Source organism: Aulonocara sp. 'chitande type north' Nkhata Bay, linkage group LG2 (genome assembly GCF_057382095.1).
Source record: "Aulonocara sp. 'chitande type north' Nkhata Bay isolate Kocher_YH1m ecotype deep benthic linkage group LG2, A_spYH_male_GT1.1, whole genome shotgun sequence".
Taxonomy (NCBI): domain Eukaryota; kingdom Metazoa; phylum Chordata; class Actinopteri; order Cichliformes; family Cichlidae; genus Aulonocara; species Aulonocara sp. 'chitande type north' Nkhata Bay.
The window spans coordinates 15,809,763-15,837,563 of record NC_141345.1 but is presented as its reverse complement, the minus strand read 5'-3'; the positions used below and the strand labels follow the sequence as shown (position 1 = coordinate 15,837,563).

Here is a 27,801-nt window from a genome sequence, read left to right as displayed (position 1 = left end):
AGGTCCGCACTTCAGTCACATCTTCTTTGTTTGACTTAAAGTCCACTCTGGTGGCGTGCAGAAGCAGCAGTCCACACACTCATAGAGCTGACCATATGACAGGCCAGATGTTTTGTATTTTGAACCAACGGTGTGAACATGCAGCCACTAGAGGAGGCCAGAGGAACAACTAACGTGGTTCTCAGAGGCCTTTAATGACTCAGCAGGTTTCAGGAACTGAAACTGTGGCCCAGTTTAACCCTTGATGCACCGACCATGTGGAAGTGCTAATTTGAAAACGAGAAAAGAAATAAGACTTTCTGTTTAGACAGTTGTCAGCTTCTTCTTCTTCTTTTTCTAATTCTTCCGTTTTTCTTTTTAACCGTCTGTATTCTGCGTAGAAGGCAGCTTCTGTCTGGGGCCCACTGCTGTGAAATACAAACTCCTTGGATAGGTTTGTCAGACCCCTCCCCGGGCTCAGCTGTGTGTGTCACAGAGATAACCCTGACCCCGTGGAGAGCTGGCACACACTTTCCATTTGTTGAGGATCGAGTGTGGAGGTTGGAGCTTCTCAGACATCACGTTTTCCATTCCCAGATTTTGACAAAGCTGTTTTCTCTTTGCTGTAAACAGAAACAGTGTGCGGAGTGACTCACCGGCAGAACAAATAACACCAAATGTAACAATCATAAACGAATGGGGAAATTCAGTACGTGTGAGTGTGCCAGTGGAAGCCTTATCTTCAGAGTTTCCATTAAAAACAGACACATGTCATGCATACATGCTGCTGTGTTGGGAATCTGTCGATCTGCTGCTAGCTTGCAGACATTTTCATGTGAAACTGCACAGCTCAGTTTCGATTCTTCTTTTGAAAGAATGAACGGAATCACTGCGTGCACTACTCTAAACTGCAGCTTGACTCTGGGCCACAGCTACACACTTAGAGGAGAAACATTACAAACGTGTCCTTTCCACACAACGGCAGGTGTGCTGCTGCCAACCCCTTAAACACACACACAATTGTGAGAAGTTTCTAGTTTCGTTTCCAGTTGCAGTGGCGGAGAAAGAAGAGGAGCTGTGGGGGCGACGAAGGGAGAGAGACACAGAGGAAGTGAAAATGAAATTCAGCTCAAAGATCGTCTATGTCCTAAGAATAAACGATTTGGGGGGAGGGGGAGTCATTTCCGTCGTGTTTCACCTGCTTGCACATTTAAACACGTATTTGCTACAGTTAGCCAGGACATGTATTCAGGTACTAGTCACTGAGCTATGTATATGTAGCCTAGTCGTGCAGTGATTTAATGTTGGTGTTTTGCAGTGGCGTGGCAAGGTGAATGGTAAAAAAGATAATTAAAAACCCCAAAACACAACGGAGTGAGCCATCTTCGCTTTGGCGTGTGCGAGCGCACGCGAGACTTCACGACGCTCGAGACCGACCCAAAGCGAGAGCACGAGAGCAGGAGGGGGATTTCCAGCTCTGGCCCCCACTTCCCGAAGCGGCCGTTGTTTTGCTTTCGGTCTGAATGCAGAAACAGAAATAAACGACGACCACACTTTCCCTTTTCCACTTAAAACCTCGAACACGTTAATCTGTCCGGCTTTGGCTGCTCTTCTTATTCCGACAGCGGGACTGTGGAGCCCGAGGCCGTCCAAATCTAACAGGTAACATCTTATTTCCGCATATTAACGTCGCTGCCTTGCGCTCCCCTGGCCACACTGACTTCCTACAGGGCGACATGACGGATCCCTAGCTCAAGTGAAAGTAGTTCTGCAGTTTGTCTCCGCGTTTCATGACTCGGTATGGGATTTATTTTCACTTTTGACTTCGTTGTTTTGGGTCAGCTCGGTGGCAGGCGGTAGACACACAGGGCGCGATAAACTTCTGACTTGACCCCTGCTGCTAAAGCAGACTCGACTCCAGAACAAACACGTTACTAACGTTGGAAAGTCAGCGCTGATGTGGCTGTTTACCTGGAATTGTTAATATTTGCTAGCATCCTCCCGCTCTTTGAAGTGTACAGTGTTTATCTGTTTGTAACTGTGTGTATTTACCGTGTTATAATGTGAGTAGCAGCGGGACTGAGCCGTGAACAGTATTCAGGTCTTAGTGCGTGTTATTTACACTGAAAACACTACAAGTGTTATATTGTCTGCACTCCGTGACAGGTAACTTACCATGTTTAGCAGTATAAAAATAAATGTGCTATACACTGAAGAAATAATAATACTAATACTATTAATAATTTAAAAAGTAGTATTGATGTTATAATATTGAATGTTATATTTTTAAATGTACAGTTGGACTATATTTGTGTAGACACCGTTATGTACACAGTGTAAATACATATTTCAACTCTTCTTGATCCAATTTTTCCGCATTATCAGCAGCAAATGTTCCTCATTGTGCAATTAGTAAAAAACAGAAGAAAGCACACATAGTGCCACGCACTGTGATGACATGTTGGTCAGAAATCAGTATAGTTTGCGTCAACGGTTTAACCGCATTCATTTAACCCTAAAGTCCCGCTGTGATGATTCCCCCTTCCACCTATTAAACATCTGCTTATTGAAATGTATTCACACATGTGCTGTTCTCTCAGAGGACTTAGATGCAGTCTGTCTCTCTGAAAAACGGAGCGGAAACATGACATCGTGCTGAGTTAAGTGAATTTGGCGAATGCGTTAAAATAGATCTGGGTCTTTTTTTCCCTTCAATTGTCTTTCTGTTAGAAAATGTCTTCTGTCAGCGTCACATACTCTGAAATAAAACTGTAAGTTTTTACAAGTATATCTGTAGTTAAACTGCATGTCTGTGAATGATGAAAATATTAATAAAATATTAATATCCACAGACGTAATTTAAGAACAAACAAATGCTCGTATTTGTGAATGTGAGCGTGCTGCTTTTAACGTGTGAAGTAAGCTGCGGTCAGAACTTGGGTGATAAATCAGGATGAAGAGATACCTGGGTCGTTTTTACTATATATGAACTAATGAGCTGTCTTATCTGTGAATAAATAAATAAATTTCTTGTCCTGAGTCGCTAGTGTGACTGTAAGTAACCTGTGTGAATGATTTCTAACTGATGCTGTGTGTCATGTAGTCTGCTGGGAACACCTGAGACGGTTGTCTGTCTTTCCAAGACCAGCAAAGTCTGCTTTTGAAGCGCACAGCACAGTTTGTTTGCACAGTGATCGGTGCAGCGCCCCCTGTTGCATCTGAGTTAAACAGCAATGGCACATTTTATCATATGTAAACTTAATGTGCTTCATGTATAAGATAAAAACATGTAGGATTACAGTGCTTTAAAGTAAACAAGTGTAAGCCTGTGCAAACAAAAAAGGTTTTGAGTTTGTTTTTGAATGCTGCATGCACAGGTGTAACTGATCTCAGGTCAGCAGTAACTGAAGCACCCGCAGCATACTTGGATCTGCTTGTAGGAGCGTTTGCCCTGCACCTGATGGCAGCTTGACTGGGTTGTTAACAGTGAGCAAGTCAAAGATGCTTCAGGTGTGCAAACCACTGAGAGCTTAGTGCGCTGATAGGACTTTAAAGGTGAAATATCAGTTTGTGTTTGCTGAAGTCATTTGCGTTGAGATTTGGTGACACAAAGCTGTCTCTTATTGATATTTGCGTGGGTTGTTTAGTTTTCATTTTTGGGCACCAGGGGCTGTGTTGAATTGGGACGTGGGCCCTGTGTTTTGCCCATGTGTGCCATTTGTGCTGCACTCCTTGTATCTTTTTCAGCTTGTGTTTTCTGTAGTGATATTGTGAGCTTTCACTGAGCAGACTCTGAAAGACAGAGACAGCTGAAAGGCTCAGCCTAGTGGGATATTTTGGATTTGATGCTGTGCTGTTTCACCTTGTTTAACCTGTTGGGGAAGCACTGCGCTGGCAGGGAGTGTCTGCCTGACTGGACTTTGATCAGGTTTGTGTGCAGAGATCATCACTCTGCCCTTAAATCAAATGTAGCGACATGGGTGGGCTAAAGTTTTCTGGGACGGTTATGAGCTCTGTGTTCATTTTTTCCTCTTGGTCCATTGTTGTTTCATTTCAGGTGTCGTTCTCTGGAACAGTGTGAGGCTGAGTGTAGAGCTACAAACATGAGCTGACATTTTTATTTATGAATCGTGTTTTATGGCTGCTGTTATTTGCGAACACATTAAAGAGCCTGGCCAAGAGTTTTATCTTTACAAGCACAAACAGATCTGATTCAACTGTGTTCCACACCTCACTCTGAAATGATGACTATGAATGGGGAAAAAACATCAGTGGGGGGCTGCTATGCTAATTTCCAGCTCTACTTGAGTAGCTCTGGGTGATTCATGGTTCAGAATCGTTCTTGTTTGTCGTTGGCTCGGTGCAGCCGCTCCGTTCATCCTGTGTGAAACAAGATTTTTTAAGTGTTCTTGCACAGTGAGCATCACGGCAGATCACGTATTACAGCATTTCTGTTATTTTTTTTAAAGTTGCTACAATATGCTATAATGTGTAAAAAAACATCTTTGAATCCCAGTATCAATACCAGTGCTCACACATTCATAATAACGTTTCTGTGTGTGTGACTTCACAGACCGCAATGCCAGTAGAACGAATGAGGATGAGACCCTGGTTACAGGAACAAATCGAATCCTGTCAGATTCCAGGGCTGAAATGGCTTAACAAAGTGAGTGTTGTCTCACACACACACACACACACACACACACACACACACACACACTGAAATTCAAGATGATGTAAACAATGTAAATTGTTTGTAGGAGAAGAGGATCTTCCAGATTCCTTGGATGCACGCTGCCCGTCATGGCTGGGACCTGGAGAAAGATGCTCCGCTCTTCATGAGATGGGCCATACACACGGGTATTGCACAGATTTAACTGCAGCCTCTGCTGCTGCTTCTCCTTTTTAGCGGTTCTGATTTTCATGCCTGCTACACACTGAAACACTTCTGTGACTAAGTTCAGAGAGTTTTGATTTATAAAATGCCTCATTTCGATATCACTGGGAGTAGTGTTCCTCTTCGTTGCTAACCCCAGTCAGTAACATTCAAAAAGGATCCAAGTTGAGCTTCACTTAAACGGAGAACAGTAACATCAGGAAATTCTTGTTTGTTTACCGTCCCTAAAATAATGAGATCCTTTTGCATTTGTTTGACTCCATATTTTTCACCTGATGTAAACACCACGTGTGCTGGCTCTGTGCTGAACAGCTTGAGTACCTGCTCTCAGGTAACTTTGTTAGGAAGCACACAATGTCTGTGTAAGGGTAATCCCCACTGCTTTGCTACAGCAGTAAATGAGAAAACATAATCTGTGTAATCTTTGCTAGAAGGACGTTTGAAGACTGTCAGATGATGTCTCCCAATCGCTTTTTACATTTCAGTTTGGTTGGTATGTGAGAACATATGATGTAAAATGTCCAACTTTTGCTCCTTGGTGGTAAAGAACCCCTCTAAAAATTCCCAGATCCAGATCAAACGTTAATCACTGCTAAGCTGCGTAAACCCTCACCTCGGAGTAATCCTGCTAACAAACAAAGCAAACCAGTCACATGACCTCATTGGTGGATAATATTAGGGAAATTGTTACATTGTTTAAATATTTCAGGTTAATTTTTCCACTGAGAGAAATGCTACTTTATTACAGATCGAGCTAAAAGCAGCTGCAGTCTTGTTGGTGGTGCCTGTACTTGATTGCAATAGTTAGTTTGACCAATAAATGGTCTAATTGTATCATATTAAATGAGTTTATGTAATAAGACAAAGAAATATATTTTCCTTGTTTTTTCACTATGATCTGACTTGAAGTGAACATGTCACATAATACCAGCTGCTGTAAAATTAAACAGCAAAAACTAACCAAGTAGAGTCTTTGTAGCTAATATTATAGAGTCAACAAGAGTCAGTATGCATACTGGTAACACTGGTTAGCTGAGAAATGATCGCCTCCATAGTGATGAAGCTGTTCTCTGAAATCCACCACAAAAAGACAAATTAGTGATTTTTTTCCTTCTTGTGTCTGAATCAGGTAAATACCAGCCAGGTGTAGACCGTCCTGATCCAAAGACATGGAAGGCTAATTTTCGCTGTGCCATGAACAGCCTGCCAGACATCGAGGAGGTAAAGGACAAAAGCATCAAAAAGGGAACCAATGCCTTCAGAGTTTATAAGATGCTCTCCTCCTCAGAGAGAAATGCCAAGAAAGGTGAGTGCTGCTGCTGTCGTCATAAATTCTTTCAGTTTTATCATTCTGCCTCGAAACTCAATTGTTTCCTCATTTTTGTTGTTTGAGGTTACTGGAAACTCAGTTGAATGTTTTTTTTTCTTTTTTTTTCTAGGAAAGAAGAAGGCAGACAAGGAGAGAAAGTCCAAAGGAAATAAAGAGGTAGATAAACGTACGGGATGGAGATCACATCAATGCTACAGTAGGATGTAGAGGAATGAAACAGCAAAGATAGAGATCCTGGAGCAGTGCTGGCGACCAGCAGCATGTTAGAACAATCATGTTTCTTCAGGATTCACTTAGTTATTTCAAACTTTAACCTGCAGCTGATAAGCAGCTTTTCCTCCTGGCTGGTTTGGTAACACGTTTGGTATGACAGAAATGGTTTACTAAGAAGTGTTGTGAGCGCTTTTTCCTGCCAAGGCAAAGAAAACACTTCTGGAAATGACACGCAGCCTTTGAGCTGGCGACCTGCCATTTTATCTTACTTTGAACAATCAACTGTTGCTCAGTTCCACACATGACAGAGAAATTTACCAGGAAAAAAAGGTGTGGTACCACACACTCACCGGAATTCTGTTCTGCCTGTCAGAAGTCCGACCGGTAACTGCTGCTGAATAGGTGGATCTTGAAGCTTTACTTGGAGAAAAACATTTTTAAGAAAATCTGTTCAGGCATTTTTATTCTCACTTTCTGAAAGAACGAGCTTAGAAATAGGAGTCAAAAAAATCAGATATAGCAGAACATCACAGGGTCAAGCTGTTTGCTTTGGAACAGGAAATTTGAATAAGAAAAAAAAGGAAGCCGTGCACTTGTTTAATGTGGTGGGGTTGGTTAGCTCAGTATATTTTGGCAAAATGTGTTTTTATAGCAGAATTGATGCAGATATCAGGCTGTGTCTGAGTATGCTCTCTGTCAGGGCAGCTCGTTTCTAACAAAGCTGTTTATAAATCCCTTCATTTTTTAAAGTACACATATCATCTCTTTGCTGGCTCAAGGCAGTTAGAGTTTATTAAAGTTATTATATTCCTGGTACAACCTTTGGGATTTCTGATGTGTATGAATAGATGTGATGTAGATATCTCCTTTATAGACTCAAACTCTGCAGACAGTGTTTAAAACACTCAACTGTACTCAGCGTTGTGTTGATGGTCTTTTTTCCCACCACAAATGACAATGAAGCCAACATATGCATGACAGAGCAGCCAGTACCACATACTCAGTGTGATGCAAGTTTGTATTTTGGATCAAGTTAGCTGATCAGATAAGCTTTTCCATTCAATGTATTTTTGCCAATGGCAGTGCTGGGAAACCTGCAACATGATGACATGATATGATTTTCTTGACTAGTTTCAGTAGATACAACTGGCTTTCTTCTGGCTAACATTAGTATAACCACTGATGTGGACAAATTGTTTACTAACTGTTGTGTGGAGCTTGTCTGTTTAACTGTGACTCCATTTCTAATCTCACTGTTAATGCTGGGAGCAGAGGCAAGGCACTCTGGGACTGTAGCGGAAAACCCATCCAGCATCTTTCAAACAGCAGTCAGTGTGAGATAGCTGAAAGTCAGGGAAAGGCTTATTTTCTGTTTAGACACGAGCAAAAAACCATTTAATGCTTAAAAATGTGCCCACTGTAGCATTAACTTTATATATAGTTTTTTTTAATCAGTTGTATGTCTTGGCTTATTGTTTTTTCTTCTTTCTCTGCTGTATGGTCAGGTGTTTGGCGTGTTGTCTTACCGCTTATTTTGATTACTGACGTCAGCTCTTTGTTATGGAAATAAAGTGTCTTTAGACTTTGATCGTCCATCATTTAAAAATCGTTTTTCCTTCTTGAAACCAGAAGGTCAGCTCTCCATCTCCAGACAACAGTCTTCTTGAAGCTGATGCTGGACCTGTTGACTACACCAAACATGAAACAATCAAGATGGAGTCAGTGGAGCTGACAGTGACAGACAGTGTGTCAGGTATCACACCACCGTCTCTCTTTTTTTCCATTACCTTTATCCCATTTGTGTGTATGTGCTACCTGTTTGCTTTTGACCTGTGCTTACAATGACTAAGCAGATGAGTCAGGTTTGTAACACAGTGGCAGGCCTGAGGGTGTTGCATCAGAAGGAGAAATACAAGAAGCGTGAACACGCACATTATGCAATGACGAAACCCTCCCTTTCTCCACTCAGTATCATTTAACTTTTTAAAGTTTGATTGTCGTCACACCAACTACAACTTTTCACTAAGACAAGTGCTTGGAGAGGAGACATTGGTGTACTTTACTCACATATAAGGTCATTACAGATACAAAGGATTATGAACCCACTCATCCTGACTCTTCTCTGTCCATCCTCAGTGATCCACAGTCAAGCTGAAGACCATGTGATCACCAGTGAGCAGCTGCCATTTGTCTGTCAAACAATCGAGGTGACCACTGAGAATGAGGAGCAGACTGTTAGCTCCTCCCACCCGTACCCGCTGCAGATCTCTCCTGTGTCTATGTGCGGCGGTAAGACAACACAACTGCACCTCGCCACATTTTGTTACAAGGAGAAACATAAATACGTTAGTTAGGGTGGAGCAGGCTCGTAGGAGTGTCCGCTGTGTAGTTATTCAAAGGAGCTTTGACCACATAGTAACCTTTTTTAGAGCAGCGCTACGAATGCAGACACAGAGCACGCTCTGTAGAGTGAAGAGCGGTGGCATTATCTTGGTGTCAAGATCAGATCAGTTGTTTTTTCTCTCTCTTTAAATGACACTTGCTCTGTGCCTCCATCAACTTGTGAAATATCGAAACTGTGACCTGGTGACCTGCTGATACCAGTCAGAGCACTGTCTTAGGTTTCAACATCCACCAGCATCTTTCCTACGCCCTACCTGTAGAGAACTAACAAGGCAAAGCTGCTCATCCAGCTGTAGAGAGGAGGAAAACCTGCTCCTGTTAAACAGATCTCTAACTGTGATTATTATGTGTGGGGCTGTGAGGTTATTGTACTTGAGCCTCACTGATTTGCCATTACTCATTTCATCAGCACCCTCTTTTCTGTGTATGTGTAGCTATCGTTTTTTCTTCCCCCAGTCAGTCGTTCAGGCAGAGCTGCCTCTTTCAGTTTGTAGTGGACTATCAGAGTCTTCATCTTCCTTTTTCTGCTTCTTATTTCTTTCTCGTGTTTCTTAAATTGCACCATTACTTTATGAGTCAGGGTGCAAATGGACGTCATTCATGTATCCCTTGTTTTCTTGAGAACAGTACTGGCGGATGCTGGCGTAGTCAGTTTGGTTTTCTGCTGTAAATCATGGTTTTAACTGAACGTAATTTTTCTGCATGTTTTTCCCTTTGATGTGTGTGACGTAAGAGGGAGTAATAGTTGTGTGCATGTCTCTTTTTGAACAGGCAGCGACACAGAAAGTGATACAGAAAACATCAAAGAGGTTAGTATCTGATTATACGTACAGGGGAGAGAGTAATAACTGAATCATTAACCGGTCTGATTTTCAGATAAACAGGTTTTTACCTGTTTCAACCGTACGGCTTGAACAAGGCGTGTGATTGTGTGTGTGCACGTGTGGCTACTTCTCTGAGCACCGCTTTGAGTTTAAAGCTCCAGGTGAAGTTTGCCTACCAGACCACAAGAGTCCTGTTATGTGTGTGTGTGTGTGTGTGTGTGTGTGTGTGTGTGTGTGTGTGTGTGTGTGTGTGTGTGTGTGTGTGTGTGTGCGTGCGTGTGCGTAATGTTCCTGTAATGTTAAGTGAGAGTGAGAAAAGGGAGGGTCTTGTCAGGAACTACTGCTTTCAAATATTAACAGTTTGATATGAAGCTGTCTTTTGTAGTCTAATCTACACACACACACACACACACACACACACACACACACACACACACACACACACACACACACACACAAATACCTACACATGTGTTTTGGCTCACAATAATATGGAACCTTTTTATATAAAGTCAGACAGTTGAAGAATAAAACAGAACAAAAACAAATAAAGAAAAAATAACAGTAAAAGATTAATAACTAAACCAAACCAGCAGATTTCTGTCACAAGACTTAAGGTTTATTTTCTAATCACACGAAACAAATTTATGCTCCTTTGAGAACCAAACACATTATTTATAACAGGCTTCGTAAAATCACCTGTTTGCAGGCCTGTACGTGACAGCCACACAGTCCATATGTCTTACTTGTCATGTGCATGCGTAATCATACGCACACACTCCCAGACAGGTCACATTTTCAATGGTTTCATGTTTAACCTTTGTAGCAATAAATACAGCAGGAAGCGTTGGTATTAGCAATGTCACCTCACAACAATGAGGCTCGTGGTTCAAATCCCAACTCGAGCCTTTCTGTGGGTTTGCAGCAGGTATTCCGGCTTGTTCCCACAGCCCAAAAACATGCATGTCAGGTTAAGTGCTAATTGTAATTTATGTGAGGCACAGCAAGTGCATACAATAGAGTGCTGTTTGATAAATGGTACTCTACTTCAGCCCTTCTTACTAGGTCTAAGTGCTTTCTATCAAACATTCACACTCGCATCAAATAGCAACTTGGGGCTCAGTATCTTGCCCAAGAATACTCTGACATGCAAGCTGGAGGAGCCAGGGATCAAACCACCAACCTTCCAGCTGTTAGATGACCTGCTCTGTCTCCTCAGCTACAGCAGCCCCGATATTATATGAATGTGTGACATGTAAAGCAGGCTAAGGAGCTTGGAAAGAAAAGCCTCTGGACTTCTTTAAATTGGTCAAATGGTGGAAGAGTCCCAGATTTAAGGCCTGTGGGAGTGTCCCACCAAGAGGGACATGGACCCCCTATTGATCCTCCACCTAATCACACGAACCAAGGTGTGAAAACGGGTGGAGGTCACAATGGGCCATGGTTTCAGGTGAACCTGCTGTGAAACCTAGCTCCACCCTGTCATGTGATTTCCTTTTTGGCTTGTGTGATTAGGTAGAAGATCATTAGGGGGTCCATGTCCCTCTAGGGAGGCCACTCCCACAGGGCTTAAATCTGGGACTCTCCACAATTTGACGTTCCAACTGAAGAAGCTTCTGGGATTAGAGGTGAAACGTGTTCAAGCAACTTACAGAAGTCCAGATGCTTTTCTTTGCAAGCTCCTTAGACTACGATGACCTGGGTGACTGAGAACCTTCACAGACAAACTTGTAATATAGAGCGTTGTAGGTGTTTGCCTTTTACATTATTTCTTAAATCTCCAAAAAATTATCATCATATTTCTACATCACCTTCTTCTTTTGTCTTCCAGGGTATCGGTGCTGCCTGGAGGCGGGACTACAGCACATCAGTTCTCAGGATTCCCCCGTGTTCTCTTCCTGGCATGGCGACGTTTGTCAGTACAACCAAGCCCAACTTCAAGGTGACGAGCACACGAGACCCTTCCCCGCTCATCAGCTACCACACCGATGGCTGGACGCCGACCTACAACCAGAACTCTCTCGTGTCCACGCCAGGCACTCACACACATGAAGTGCGCGCGAGTGTCATTATGAAAACCTCTGACATCACTTCCTCTTGACCTAACACGTGGGAGTAGCATCACTGCATCCAGTCCATATGAAAGACAGAAAATGTTTGTTTTCTCCGTCAGAGCCATGTGGGGCCTAAAAAGGGACAAACCTCCAAAAATTAGATTTTTCCTAATATCTGTCTGGGCCAACATTTTCTCTGTTTTCTTTCCTTTCATTTGAGGAAATCATTGACTTGTGCACAAAGTGATGAGCACTTAAGGTCACTTTCTACTTCCTGCACGTCTTCCTGATGTAAAAATTAACTTCAATGTGTGGAGGACTTGCAGACCTATGTGCAGTATCAAATTTAGGAGCAAGTGCACCGTAGCATACCACTGCAAAACACCATGTGCTCAGCCATGGACACTGTGTGTCGCTGGTTGATGGTTTTCCCCGCTGCTTCGTGGTAACACTTGAGTAAACGCCAGTGAAGGAATTTCACTACTTTTACCTTTGAAAGCAAAATTAGCTTTTACTTCTCAGAAGTTCTTCAAGATTTTATTGTGTATATGAATAGGTTTGTTCTTTGTTTAAAGTCCGTTAACTCCAAGAGAGTGGAGCTGGTGTTTGAGGGCAGGATGCCTGCCAAGCACGAAGCAAAAATGGTAAATAAATAAATAAAAATTTAAAAAGCTAAAATATGTAGCCAAATGGGCGCCATGCCCAAGTAAAGTCTTTATGTTTGCATCATCTTATTCATCCGCTGTGTTGTGATTTTAAGATGTGCACAGTTTCCAGTCAACAGTCATTATCATGTCCTTATCTTACACAGTGTGAGCTCAAGTGTTGCCGTGAAAGGCTCTGCTGGGGACACATGGTTAGACCACTTGTGTTCATAAGCAGTGACTCAAAAATTCTTCTGTTTTGGCGAAGCAGGCGTCAATCACAGGCCTGTTTTTATCTGTGTAGAGGACGACAATCATCGTGAGGCCCTGCAGGCGTGTGTCTGTCTGTCTGTCTCAGGACAAAGTACTCACCAACACACACACACACACACACACACACACACACACACACACACACACACACACACACACACACACACCTCTCCCTACTGGTATTAATAATGTAAATAGCTGATTCTTGTGTATGCCTGCACGCTGCTTCAGCACCTTACAGACAGCACTGTTGTGTACATGTGTGTTGGGGTGTGTGACTGTGAGAGTGGGGTGTAGGGGTGGGATAGCTGTTATTGATTGCGTGTGCCTTTTGATAGCGTAGCTGGATTCAAACTATGTGTGCTTTAGCCTGCTGCTGACACATGCAGGGAGGCAGGTAGCACTGCCACAGGAAGCATGGAGGGATGAGGAAGTGGTCGGCACTGCAAAGGTTTAAATTCCTTGTGTTGGAGGAGTTTCTTAAAGCAGACCTGTTAAGTACAAATCATAGGAAGATTGCCCTGACGTGGTCATCTTAGAGCGACCAACCACCCATCGATCCCAGCTTTTGTTTTTATGCAGCCGATCAGAAGAAAGAGCATAAACTGAGGGGCTGCACCAAGAGAAAAGATTATTTTAATCTATGAATTAAACTATGAATCATGCCAAGTTACTCATAGAGTACAAGGATAAAAAGATGGAGCTGAACACGAGCCTATTAAGCTGAGTGAATGACCTCCTCAGCATTCCAGTGCTCAGCTCCGTCCTGTTTTCCTGTGATGCCCAACACTAGCCTGACTGCGTTAACAGTAGTCTGCACATCGTACTCCCCACAACCTGTAACACAATGACTCCGAGCTGCTGGAATGCAAAAAGTCGACAGAAGGATGAACTGCAATCCCAGCTGTTTATATCAAGTCCCGTGGAGAATCACCAGCCCCTGACTCGCAGGCTGCGGGGAGTATGTTTTCAGTGTGCAAGATGTGTTGGCAGCTAGCAGGCTAAAGCACAGCTCAGCAGAGCTCAAGTAGGAAAACAGTAGGGAAAGTAGGTGACTTGTTATGCTTTTTATTTTCTAAACCAAACTCCTGGAGAATTTTAACACTGGACGCACATTAACGATCGTGGTGAATTTATTTATGGTTCTCGCTGAATCACAGAGCTCTGGGCTTCCTCGATAGCAAATCTTTGATGTGCCTTTATTGCCAGAGCGCCACAAACTCACAGTGACAGTCTTCAGTTCAAGGGTGACATTTAAAGCCTTTTATTACTACTTATCACTCTCTTTTTTTCCTACAGCCATAACAAACATGTTTTTTTATTTTGAACCTTGTGGGTTTTTAAAATTGTAATTTTCAGCCATTTGGTCGCAACCTTCAAAGGCAGAATAAAGATGCATAGCAGTCGCGATGAATTGTTTGAGACATGTGAATGTGCCATATTAACTGGACTGCTGTTTTTATAGTGATCTTTCCATTCTCTAGCTCCAGTTTGTCTTCTGGTCTGACATCACTTCCCTTTTTTGTATTGCCTTAACAAAAACAAAACAACAACCTGACCAGGTTTAAGTACCCAAAGTGCACTTTTCTGTCGTGTTTATTTCTGCTCTCGCAATGTCGTTACAACCAAAAAGTCAGCAATGAGTGTTGATGGCATGGTATCGTGCGTTTTGCTAATCTTTTCGTTTGTTTATTTTTATGCTTTCATGTGATTCAGAGCCACTGATAACTCAAAGCAGGGGTGTGTCTTATTCTTTTGCACTTAGCTTATTACCATAAAGGGCAACCGTGAGTTCAAACGAGAGAAAGAAAGGAAAAAAACCCAGATCATTGTTCTGCTTCTTGCAATGCAGCAAAGAGGCTTTCACCACAACCTGTCACCACTGTTTCTTGTCTGTACATTATGACTTCATGTGAATCACCACGTAAATCTGAATAAAAACTTTTTTTGTATTTATATAGGCTGTTTGGCCTCATTCACGACCTGTAAAAGAAATTTAAACTGCTGAAAGTTTATCACAGAGCTCAGAGTCCAGTTTTTACAGCTTCCCAGACACAGGCCCTGTAAATATGTATTGCTGTTAAGATAAGAGCGTCCAGTAAAAACAAAGTTCTCTGAAAGTGAGGACTTTCCTCAGTAACCAAAAAAAGGCAGAGCCAAAGTTGGCTCCGAGCTCAGCTTCTGAGATAAGAATTAAAGCTTTGCTGCTGACTTGTGCAAGTAGGGACATGCAATGACTGCATCCGAGTAACAGGCAGAGTGTGTTCTGAGTGGAAAATACTCTGTGTGTTGCGGTTTAGGCTTTTTTGTCAGAGCAGCAGATGTTTGCTTTGTTTTACACACACAGCTCATTCAGTTGAGCCAGAGCACTAACTGCCCTTTCAGTTTCAGTTGCAGTTCTCAGTTCTCATTTTACTTCCTGTTTGTTTCCGAGACCTCGCTTCATGGCCGGCCAGTCACCCTGACAACTGCTAACCGCATTCCTTTATAGTAAACAGGCCTTTAGTGTTGTGTATCCACAGGCCTTATTTCACCAGCTGCTCTGTGTCTGCACAGCTCTGCTGCTCTTGCTTTTCTTCAGAAGAGGCAACAGAAGGAATTCACTTCAGCTGTGCAGTAGCTCATTCTTTGCTCTCAGCAAAACCAGATTAGATTCCCTGTAATGAAGAGAAGCAAAATATTAACCAAAAGCAAATAACTAAAATCAAAAGTCATAAAAACTGTGTATGTGTTCACATAACATGTAAATGTTTGTGCTGCGTCATCATAGGAAGGAAAACACACCACTATGATTACGCACGGATGCCACCTGCTGTTCAAAGGCAGAACAGCAGCTGTATTTCTCTTACACAAAGGCTTTCAGTAAAAACCTCCACAGTACTGTGCAAAAATCTTGAGCCTACCTCAACATTTGTAAAGTTTTTCTGAAAAGTGACATTTAAACAGGCTCCTTTATCTGCTGAAATATTTTCACGTGAACTGGATAAAACCAGGCTCAAAATTCTCTCCTTTATTTCCTTTAGTTTCTTTATTGGGACATTAGATCAAAGGTTCTAATGATGGGCTTTTTTTTTTTTAAATCAGCCACAGATTTACATAAATATTGTGAACAGTCTGAAAAGTCAGTTTTCTGCCATCCTGTAGATAACATAAACACACCCCTCAGCAAAACCCTCCACAATATAGACAGCTAACAAACTGGGGCTTTTATTCACACAGGTCTCTCAGAGAGCTCATGGAACAGCCTAGAAATATTAGCATGAAGTTTTAGGAAAACTCTCCCAGCAGCTCAAAGCAAGAAAAACTATAATTGTTAACTCAGTGCAGAGGTGTAGTGGACTCTGCTGTTAGGGCGATCGTGGCTCAAGAGTTGGGTGTTCATCTTGTAATCGGAAGGTTGCCGGTTCAAGCCCCGGCTCGGACAGTCTTGGTCGTTGTGTCCTTGGGCAAGACACTTAACCTACCGCCTACTGGTAATGGCCAGAGGGCGCCGATGGCGCAATATGGCAGCCTCGCTTCTGTCAGTCTGCCCCAGGCAGCTGTGGCTACAACTGTAGCTGCCTCCACCAGTGTGTGAGAGTGAATGAATAGTGGAATTGTAAAGCGCTTTGAGGGCCCCGAAAAGCGCTATATAAATGCAATCCATTATTATTATTATTATTTGACACATTCTTTAAAAATGTGAGTGGTTGGTGTTCAAGTTCAATTCAATTTTATTTATATAGCGTCAAATTACAAGAAAAGTCGCCTCAAGGCGCTTTATAGATACAGAGAAAACCCCAACAATCATATGACCCCCTATGAGCAAGCACTTTGGCGACAGTGGGAAGGAAAAACTCCCTTTTAACAGGAAGAAACCTCCAGCAGAACCAGGCTCAGGGAGGGGCGGCCATCTGCTGTGATTGGTTGGGGTGAGAGAAGGAAGACAGGATAAAAGACATGCTGTGGAAGAGAGACAGAGGTTAATAACAGATATGATTCAATGCAGAGAGGTCTGTTAACACATAGTGAGTGAGAAAGGTGACTGGAAAGGAAAAACTCAATGCATCATGGGAATCCCCTGGCAGCCTACATCTATTGCAGCATAACTAAGGGAGGATTCAGGGTCACCTGGTCCAGCCCTAACTATATGCTTTAGCAAAAAGGAAAGTTTGAAGCCTAATCTTGAAAGTAGAGATAGTGTCTGTCTCCCGAATCCAAACTGGAAGCTGGTTCCACAGAAGAGGGGCCTGAAAACTGAAGGCTCTCCCTCCCATTCTACTTTTAAATACTCTAGGAACAACAAGTAAGCCTGCAGTGCGAGAGCGAAGTGCTCTAATAAGGTGATATGGCACTACAAGGTCATTAACAAAAATGGGACCTGATTATTTAAGACCTTGTATGTGAGGAGCAGGATTTTGAATTCAATTCTGGATTTAACAGGAAGCCAATGAAGGGAAGCCAAAACAGGAGAAATATGCTCTCTCTTTCTAGTCCCTGTCAGCACTCTTGCTGCAGCATTTTGGATTAGCTGAAGACTTTTCAGTGAGTTTTTTGGACATCCTGATAATAATGAATTACAGTAGTCCAGCCTGGAAGTAATAAATGCATGAACTAGTTTTTCAGCGTCACTCTGAGACAGGATATTTCTAATTTTAGAAATGTTGCGCAAATGGAGGAAAGCAGTCTTACATATTTGTTTAATATGTGCGTTGAAGGACATGTCCTGGTCAAAAATTACTCCAAGGTTCCTCACAGCGTTACTGGAGGCCAAGGTAATGCCATCCAGAGTAAGAATCTGGTTAGATATCATATTTCTAAGATTTTCAGGGCCGAGTATAATAACCTCAGTTTGATCTGAATTAATTTGCAGAAAGTTAGCGGCCATCCAGGTCTTTATGTCTTTAAGACATTCCTGCAGTTTAACTAATTGATGTGTGTTACCTGGCTTCAAAGCTGGGTGTCATCAGCATAGCAGTGACAATTTATGCTATGTCTTCTAATGATAATAATAGATTGGATTTATATAGCGCTTTTCAAGGCACCCAAAGCGCTTTACAATACCACTATTCATTCACTCTCGCATTCACACACTGGTGGAGGCAAGCTACAGTTGTAGCCACAGCTGCCCTGGGGCAGACTGACAGAAGCGAGGCTGCCATATTGCGCCATCGGCCCCTCTGGCCATCTGAGACAGGATATTTCTAATTTTAGAGAAGTTGCGCAAATGGTAGGCAGTAGGTGAAGTGTCTTGCCCAAGGACACAATGACCAGGACAGAGAGTACGGGGATCGAACCGGCGACCTTCTGGTTACAGATGCGCTTCCCAACCCCCTGAGCCACGGTCGCCCAAGGGAAGTATGTATAATGTAAACAGAATTGGTCCTAGCACTAAACCCTGTGAAATTCCATAATTAACCTCAGTGTGTGAAGAGGACTCTCCATTTACATGCACAAATTGGAGTCTATTGGATAGATATGATACAAACCACTGCAGCACAGTACCTGTAATACCTACAGCGTGCTGTAATCGCTCTAATAGGATATTATGGTCAACAGTATTGAATGCTGCACTAAGGTCTAGCAGGACAAGCACAGAGATGAGTCCACTGTCAGAGGCCATAAGAAGATCATTTGTAACCTTCACTAAAGCTGTTTCTGTGCTGTGATGAGCTCTGAAACCTGACTGAAACTCTTCAAATAAGCCATTCCTCTGCAGATGATCTGTTAGCTGTTTGACAACTGCTCTTTCAAGGATTTTTGATATGAAAGGAAGGTTGGAGATTGGCCTATAATTAGCTAAGACAGAATCTATAGAAGCAGACTAAAGGATGGAAAAGCTGCAGATACACATGTGCATACTGCAGTTTTGTAGTGGTTAGCACGGCTTCATAATGCACATAACTGTGTATCCTAATGATACTTGATGTGAACCACCCATAGTGTTGATGTGATTTGGCGCCATATCAATAAAACTGAACTGAATTATGTTTGATTTATGTTTCATGTATATAGCACCAAATCACAACAACAGTCGCCTCAAGACGCTTTATTATTGGAAGATGCTTTATTATTGGAAGGCAAAGACACTCCAATAATAAAGAAAAACTCCAACAATCATATGACCCCCTATGAGAAAGCACTTTGGCGACAGTGGGAAGGAAAAACTCCCTTTTAACAGGAAGAAACCTCCGGCAGAACCAGGCACAGGGAGGGGCGGGGCCATCTGCTGCGACTGGTTGGGGTTGTTGTGCTGTTTATACAATTTTATAGACTTTGTCTCAGTCCATTTGAACAGGCTCTGGCTTAAAGAAGGCCACAACAGCTGTTTGGACCTTTTTGTCCTTCTTTTACACTTAAAGTGAACCAGTTTACCATCTGCAACATCAAAAACACGCTCTTAGCATTAATTAGCATTAGAGCTGGGCGATAGAACGATAACGATATGTATCGCGATATAACTTTTACTCGATAGAGAAATTAAGCTATCGCGATAGACCTCGCCGCTCTTGTCCTCTTAAAAAAAAAAAAAAAAAAAAAAAAAGGTCAGCCAATCCAAATTAAGTAGCGCAGAGCCGAACCAATCACAGCCGCAGCGTCACGTCACGTGACTTGTTACGTACAGCACAAGTGCCAAGCCACACTTGTGTTTGTTTGGGAAGCAGCCAGCGGGTAATAGAGCCAGCACGTAATGGAGGAAATGAGTGTGCCGACTAGAAAAATCAACCGAGCGTGACCGAAGAGAAAACAGATGATGGTTCCAATGCCGGAGAGATTGTCGAACGGAAGAGCTAAAGAAGTTCTGTAGTGTGAAGGTATTTCGGCTATTTCAAGTCTGACAAAAAACAGAGTAGCATGCACTGTAAATTGTGCCGAAAGCAAGTCTGGAAATACAATAAACTGGTGCATGCGTCACACTGTGCGCCACGTTATTGTTTCGGTGAAATGGATTTCTACAATACTGTTACTGTTAATTCTACTCTCTGCAGTGTTTAAATGCTTACATATACACACAGTTACTGTCCCTCCACACATACGACTCGGTTCTGCTTCTATTAGTGATGGGTCGTTCGCGAACGAAATGGCTCTTAGAGCCGGCTCTTTGACGTGAACGACGCGAGCCGGCTCCTTATCGCGAGCCGTCACGTGTGTTTTGTTTTGTTTTTTTTCTCTCACCCTCTCTCTCGCACTTTTTTTCTGCTTCACTCAGCATGCGAGCCTTGTGCTTTACGCTGGGCAGAGGGGGGAGGGGCAGTAGTTACACTCAGTAGCACAGGAACAGATCCAGAGGGGGAGAGAGAGAAAGAGAGCCAGGGACAACAACGTCACATTAGAAAGGTATAGTAATCATCCACAACTATTTTCAGTTGCAGATGATAAAGGATTCAGAAAGTTTATTCATGCAGGTCCATTTGACAGAGAATGTGCATGTTTCTTTTTGTTTTCATATTTTAATTTATATTTAATTGTGTTGTGGTTTGCAGTGTTTTGTGTTGTTTCACTTTAAATTTGTAAAAGGAAAAAGCTGAAAATTTAAATAGTTAAAAGTTGAAATGTGAATAGTTGATTTTTGTATTATATGATTTATTTATTACATTTTATGTGGAGTGAATAAATAAAAGTATATTTACGGTGGCCCCTAGAGATAAAGCACATACAAACTTCAAATCACGTACGAACTCGGAAGCATGTACAAACTCCAAAACACGTAAAAACTCTAAAACACGTAAAAACACGTACAAACTCCAAAACACGTAAAAACTCCAAAACACGTAAAAACACATACAAACTCCAAAACACGTAAAAACTCAGAAGCACATAAAAACTCAAAACACGTACAAAAGACAACAGAAGTGCTCCAGGATGCTGGGGGCAGTGTTGAACTTTTGTTACCGAGTGGCTACACAAGCCAGCAAGTACCAATGACTGGATTTGTTGTGTGGTAGTAACAGGTAAATGAACATTTTTTTTAAAATTATTTGAATATATATGAGTGCCTGTGTATAAATACACAAACAATACACACATGCTTTCAATTGTGTAATTTAAGTGATCTAGTAGCTCTGCTTTGGAAGTTCAGTTCATGCTAGAAATGTGTCTTGGAGTTTGTACGTGTTTTGTCTCTAGGGACCACCGCATATATTTATATATAAACATATATAAATAAAACCACTTTTTTTACGTTAGTAATTCCTTTTGTGCATAATTTTATAATACTGTTAATAATAAATTAATTAAAGCAACAAAACAACCTGAAGAGCCGGTTCGGAGCCGAAAGAGCCGGCTCTTTTTAGTGAGCCGAACCGAAAGAGCCGGAAATCCCATCACTAGCTTCTATGCCCCAGCTTTGTTTACTTTTTCCCACCGAGGCTTCTAGACTTCTGATTGGCCAACATTTCTGCACGGTTAGGAATCTAGCGCCACCTGCTGCTTTGGCATGTTCATAGCAGCGTTTTCCTTCATTTCTGCCTTTACGTGTGGACGGGATTATTTTTTAAAACGAAAACGGAAAATCTCCGTTTTCAAAAATACCCGTGTACGTGTGGACGTAGCCTCAGTCTCTGACTGGAAGCGCTAATTCGTCATTCGGCTTTTGTCAGACTAAAGTAACTGTTAAAACTGTTTGAAAAGCTCAGCTATACAACAAGGAGAGATTGAGAATTTCCTTTTAGTTCTCAGTTTATTTGATATTGACAAAAGTTAGTCAGTTTTGTCTGATCTTCTGTAAAACAAACTAAGATTTATTTTTAGAATTAATATTTTGTTTCTAAGTGGAATTGACAATTTAGTCTGTTTCGTTTGTTCTATTTTGAAACTTAAACGCTTTAGCGGCTGCCTTTTGTGTAGTTTGCAATATTTGCCTTTATTTATCTGAAAAAGTCTCATGTTCCTTAAGTACATCTACCCTGTTGAACTTATTATGGGAAATAAATATTTAAATAAAAACAAGCTGCTGATTATTTCACATTTTACTTGTGAGCAACGGCACATTTAAATCTTACAAATATAGTTATTTGGCTTATATCGTGATAGATATCGTTATCGCCTGAAATGAAAAAAACATATCGTGATATGAAAAAATCTCATATCGCCCAGCTCTAATTAGCATACGTTAAATATAGATTGTGTTGATGCATGCTCAGCTATCCAGGTAGGTAAATCCCAAAAAGGTTGATTCTATTCATCTGGACGTAGCGTTTTCAGTGGGAGTGACAAAACATTTCTCCCACTGAAAACGCTACGTCCAGATGAACAGAATCAACCTTTTGGGGTTAAATGTAGATTGTTTTGCACTGAGACATTCTGTGTTACAACTTTGCTTTGCATTGGATCAAAATATTTTAAAATTTATTCAATAAAACTTTAAATTACATTTTTTTGTCTCTTTCTTGTTTTTTAAATGCGTCTGAAGATCATACTTTTAAAGAAGTAAAATCTTGTCTCTTCCACACTGTCTTCATTCAGAAAGTGCTTTACAAACAAACAAAAAGACAAACAGTATGTCTAACAGGTGCATTTTCCAGCATACTTGGTTTCTTAACCCTTTATTTACCATGGGCCTGCTGGCGAGCCCATTTTACAAGCACTCTTTAAATGACCAATACTTCGTCATCGTTTATGCTAGGGAGAAAATGTTAACGGTTTTGAAAAGAAGAGAAGCAGAGCTGTACGGGGATGTGTGGTGCTTTATGATAGCACAAATCATTCATAAGTTACTCTTTTCTGAACACAGAAGGGAAAACTCTGCCTACCATAACTCATCAAACATTTGGGCTAGGAAGAAATTTCTACAGAAAGCTGAGAAGACAAGCCTTTACCTTTATGGTGCAGCACTGGAATGCACAAGCAACGACGGTCTAATCACAGGTAAGTATTGATGACACACGAAGCAGAGAGAGAGAGACGGGAGTGGAGAAGTGGCAGCATCAGAATTTTGAAATATTTTTTAGTGAACTATTGAGAGAATATGTCAAGAAAAAGTGAAAGGCAGAGAAAAACTTCCAGAAGGTTCACATAGGAGAAAAATGACCTGTATGCTGTCCTCGCCCTGAGTCTCTTAGTTTCACCAGCTAGACAGCGAGATAACGATGCTCCAATAACCAGACTTATTTTCCTTTTTGCGCTGATTTATTGAAGAATGGCCTCTGACCATTGCCTTCTCTTTGACCATCGTAAAACTTAAAGTACAAAATACTGTATTAGCTAACTAACATTGTAAACTAGCTTGTTACCCTCTTACTGCAAGCTAACAAGATAAAACTTTCAAATGTACAAATTATCGTACCATTTTTACACAAAACAAAAGAATAATTATTTTATCGACACTCATACTTACAGACATATCTTGTCCAAGGCAACAACATTTTAAGGCCCGTATCAGCTTAGAACGATAACATTACGGTATCACTTTCCGCCATCTTTTATTTCTTCTTCACGTTCTCATTTTTTTCCTTTCCCAAAGTAACCGAACCCAAAGCAGCCACTAGAGGGAGCTCTAGGGCAGCTTACAACTATAATATCCGATTTAAGTTATAAAAGGCAGAACAACCTGGATGAGGAACCAACTTCACCTGGAGCAGATCCATCTAAACAGGAATAAGTCACGAATTTTGCAAACAACAGAAAATGACAATTTTGCTAAACCTGAGTTTCCACCTTCTGTGGTTTTGTTTTATTATTGACATGAGCAATTTGGCTGAAGATGTCAAAAATGAAAAGAAAAAAGGCAGCGAGTCTTATGAATGTCTCCATCGGGTCAGGCCTCTGCTGGAAATGATGAGGACCAGAAGCACATCCCTGTATCATCCAAAGCAGAATATTTCTGTATATGAGAGGATGGTTGCTACAAAGGCCAGGCTGGGAATCAAACAGTAAATGAGAGATAAACCAACAAAATCGGGGCTGAAGTATTTTGTACTGGCTGATGTAAATGGGTACATCATAGATTTTAAGCTGTACACTGTTGTCATCTGAGAAACTGCAGTCCATGATGCTGTGAAACCCATTACAGGCCGAGCCATTTTCATGGATTTATTGACTCTCAAACCCAAAAGTCTGCTTTTGATTTCAGTAAATGCAACAGGATGCAGTCTTGCCTGTCCTGAGATTTGTAGAGAATAAAAGAGGATGTTGTGCAGCAAAGCAGAAAGAAAAAATAGATCTGTCAGTAGGCAGTTATAAAACATAATTCAATTCAGTTTTTTACATAGCTCCAAATCACACCAACAATATTAAATGAAATTTTGTTTTTCAGTGGTGGAATATTAAGTACTTAACTAAGTACATTTACTCTATACTGTACTGATAAAGAGTAACTCACAGGTAGCCTGTTTTACTTGAACCTTTGGCCTCCCCTTCATGCCTCTTTCTATTGTTGCTTTACTACATTTTATAATTTACTTCATTATCTGACGGTTTTTTTTCATTATTTTTGGACTTTTGTATGTAAAACTTACAAACAAGTCACCCAGCTGTGCGTACAGTACAACTGAAATTATTAGAGGTTCATCAATTTTTGTTTTTAGACAAAATAAAGAACTAGACAGAGTCATACAAATGCCCTCAAAATTTAAAATAAAAGCATACAAAATGGTCATTTTTATTTGTTTTATTTCATTATTAAAAGATGTTGCAGCAAAACAGACAAAAGGCAGTCTCCCTGTAGCAGAAGGATAAAATGATATGGTTTGAAAATACCTTGTCACTGCTTTCCTCCTCCCTTCGCACAGATCAACATGCTTGGGCGTGGAGCACATCGTTTTTCTGGAATATTTTGAGCAAGCCTGGATGCAGCTGCAGAAGCTTCAGTTTAACAGATTATTGTTGCCATTGCTGTGATTCTTAGATGTAATATACACTGATTTTGGTGAGTAAATGTTTTCTTTTATTCAAACTTTTTTTTGTGCCTTCCTCAGCAAATCAAGGGGCGTGGCCTGACGCCTGTCACTCACTGCTCTATGAAGATGAATGGCAGATGATGCTGCGGAGCACGGGCTGTGAAAAATAAGCCCATGTAGCTAAATCCTGTGTTTTTCTTTTTTTGTTTTTACTATTTGGTGTTGTTGCTGCACTTCGTCACACCAGCATTTAAGCAATCTGTTCTAAGATGATTTTATATTTATATACAGTTATTATTATTGCTATTAAAAAGGATACCAGCCCATTCATACTGGCTGTCCCTGTTACTATATGTGCTAGTCTAATTTGGTTGTATGAGGTCTATATTGACTTTCTGTGTTTTTATAATGCTTGCACAGCCATTAAGGACCAAATCAGCTTCTAAATAATTTCCTGTTTTTTCTCCCCCTACTTGCTTCTTACTGTCTTTGAGAACAGCACTCCCCACATATAATCGAACTCTTACAAGTCTAGAAAAGGAGCTGTTGGACAGAAAGACTTCAACTGAGTGGTAAGTATTTTGGTTTTCCAGTTTATTAGTAATAATCAGTGTCATTTATATTAATCATGCTGAACTAATCATACTTTAGATCAACCAGTTTCATCTGCGCTTTGGTTTGAGGAAATTGTTTCTTTACTGATCTTTTCCTGTCTTCTTCTTAGAGATATGACCGCTCTATGCTGTTGCTGTTTATTTACACAGCATGTCTTGTAGAATTTACTGGAGTAAATACAAACAACAGTTTGTGGGATATCATCTTTCAAGAAATGCAGACCAAACTTAGTTTAGAGAGTCCTGCAGATCATCAGAATGAAAAGTTTTTAAAAATATGCTTTCATGACATTATTGTGTTTCAGGTGGTGCTCAGGGCTGTCTAGACTGACAAGTGGGACATTGAATGTCACCTCTCTGGTGGGTAGGGAGCCTGAACTAGTGTGTGTGGTTGAGAGATACTCAGTTGTTAGCTGAGTTTTCTACTAATCTCCAGCTGGGGGTAAGTTAGACCAGGTGGCAGGGGAGCATGATGGACAGACCTAGAACCCGACAGCATTCTAAGGGAGGCTGGAGACATTAGTCGGAAAAGACAATGTTGAGGCTACAGCAAGATGGTTGGTGGCTGTGTTGGTGGTAATCACCATCAAGCTGAAGAGCGGTCCTGTTGGACTTGATTAGCCATGAGGTGGTGGCCTCCAGCACTCACAGCGTTTCATAGCTGAGTGTGGAGTGGCAAGAATGAGATTTACCAAATCTGTGGCCACGGTCCTCAGCTGGAAAAGGGTGGAGTGCCCACTCTGCATCAGGGATAAGTTGCTGCCCCACAAGGAGGCAGCTGCAGTGAAGATATCAGTCCTTCGTGATGAAGAGTCATTCAAGAGGGGCTCAGAGTAGAGCTGCTACTCGTCCACATCGAAAGGAGCCAGTTGAGGTGGTTTGGGCATCTGAGAAGGATGCCTCCATGGTGAGGTGTTCTGGGCATGCCCCAGGACTGGGACATGATGGAATTCCCCTGTTTAAACTGGAGGAGGTGGCCGGGCAGAGGGAGGTCTGGGATTCTCTGTGGATAAGTTTATATCAAATTTAGTAGTTTCTGGTAATAGTGTAATAATGCAGACAGATTGTCTAATTTGAGATATATTTTATAGCAAATTTAGAAAAAAATGTTTAGGAAAGCAAAGATGTTGATGTTCTAAAGAATAAGATTGCTTTCATGCAGGACACAGGAGCCCTGACTAACCCGTCACCAAACCGGTCAGGTCAAAGTTACAGGCAGCATAATGTTCTTCACTGCTTCTGCAGACCCTTTAACGTCTGTAACATGTATTCAGGGTGAACCTGCTCTTATCTGTAAAAAGCTCCAATTCTGCTATCCTATGGGGATTGTTGGATGACAGTCATTCACACCAGTGTCCTGCTGGAGGTCATTTGCAGCTCTGACAGTGTTCAGCATTCAACACAGTCTCATGACAGTTTGTGAAACAGCGATGAGACATGTAATAAATATACTGATGCATTTCTGAATGCAGATTTTCCAGTCTTTTTGTTCTCAGAAATGAAAATTTAAAAGGGTATTTCTCTTAATGTCTTTGTATTATTTTTTAATTAAATTGTCGGTCACTGCGTTCTGTATGTCAGCATGGTAGATTTCTTTAGATTCCTAAATCCAGAATAAAAGTCCCTTGGCATACATGCTACAAGCACATCTGCCAAAGTTGTTTTAAGTTCACTAAAAAAAAATCCCAAACACGGGTGCATTAACATTTTAAGATGAGCTGCAGGGGTTTACCTCTTTTCACTTCAATGATCAACAAAATATGTAATTTGCCCGGAGGGTGTTGGATGTTATACACAGGTGCAAGAAGGGATTGTATTATGCATTCAGGTGTCACATAGGCTTTTTTTAGTGCTGTTTCCTTAAGGCTGATTTCATCCACAGGGCGATATGATTCACCTTTCAGGTACTAAATAACACCTTGAATAACGTGTGTTATGTTCAGTTCTGCTCAAATATGAAGCTCTGTGACTGAGACACTAATCATTTAGAGTGTTAGAAAAAATGGTTTTATGTGAGTTTGAGAACTAAACAGTGCAAAATTCTTTAGTTTTATGTTCAGAAAACAGTTCTGGTTTCATAGAAACTTTCAGTGTACTTGCTGCTTAAGGTCAAAAGCATTTCAGCCTTAATGGAAAGTGTTTCTCTTTCCAGGCTGATCCAAGCATCCCAGACAAGGTACTAGGTGTCCACATCTTCTGATCGATGCTTACATCACTACTACTACCATTTACTGATAATAATAATAGCACTGATGATAATAATGATGAGGAGGGAAACTGTCAGGGGTCTGTGTGGATGCAGGTGGAGATGTGGATCCAAGTGCAGGACTCAGAGATGGAAATGTAACTGAAAACCTCTTTATTGCCCACCAAACATGAAAACACAAACTGGACCATACAGGCAGGATCTGAGGGTACGACACAGCACTGAGCACAGGAAAACACAGGGCTAATATACACAGGGAGGTAATCAGGGAATGGAAGACAGGAGGGAGACACAGCTGGGAGAGATCAGGGCTAATGAGACAGGGAGAGCGAAGCTGGACACACTAACATAAGACACAGACCTTCACAATAAAACAGGAAACCACACTTTACCAAGACATGGGCTAGACAGAGAGGCGGACTTGACACTGAACAAAACCTACTAATACAATAATAAACCCAGGATCACAAAGTAAACTGCATATAACTCATAATCCCGAGAAATACCATGAACATAAGAACTAATCCCTCACCAAGAATAAGACATAT

The 27,801-nt window shown here is 41.4% G+C and overlaps 1 protein-coding gene and 2 long non-coding RNA genes across 5 annotated transcripts; 2 read left to right on the top strand and 1 right to left on the bottom strand.

The window, feature by feature from the left end:
• Nucleotides 1-1,415: 1,415 nt before the first annotated feature.
• On the top strand, nt 1,416-14,571 carry irf2b (interferon regulatory factor 2b). Of its 3 annotated transcripts, none has more exons than XM_086305503.1 (9): nt 1,416-1,641; nt 4,553-4,645; nt 4,740-4,839; nt 6,006-6,182; nt 6,316-6,362; nt 8,052-8,172; nt 8,556-8,708; nt 9,594-9,631; nt 11,478-14,571. In XM_086305503.1, the coding sequence occupies exons 2-9, from the start codon at nt 4,559-4,561 to the stop codon at nt 11,745-11,747; spliced, it is 993 nt and encodes a 330-aa protein (XP_086161629.1). In that variant the 5' UTR covers nt 1,416-1,641; nt 4,553-4,558; the 3' UTR covers nt 11,748-14,571. The 3 variants fall into 3 exon arrangements, with proteins under 3 accessions (XP_086161629.1, XP_086161610.1, XP_086161620.1); XM_086305484.1 differs by having other exon boundaries at nt 8,049-8,172; XM_086305494.1 differs by lacking the exon at nt 1,416-1,641 and adding an exon at nt 1,700-1,777 and having other exon boundaries at nt 8,049-8,172.
• LOC147337526 (uncharacterized) lies at nt 11,351-22,768 on the bottom strand. Its single transcript, XR_015130972.1, has 3 exons — nt 22,627-22,768; nt 22,415-22,453; nt 11,351-15,274 (listed from the first exon to the last, which is right to left on the bottom strand). It is a non-coding gene; the product is annotated as an uncharacterized LOC147337526 (long non-coding RNA).
• Nucleotides 18,785-27,152, top strand: LOC147337525 (uncharacterized). Its single transcript, XR_015130971.1, has 5 exons — nt 18,785-19,934; nt 22,330-22,463; nt 24,326-24,462; nt 24,933-25,005; nt 25,353-27,152. It is a non-coding gene; the product is annotated as an uncharacterized LOC147337525 (long non-coding RNA).
• The last annotated feature ends 649 nt before the right edge of the window (nt 27,153-27,801 follow it).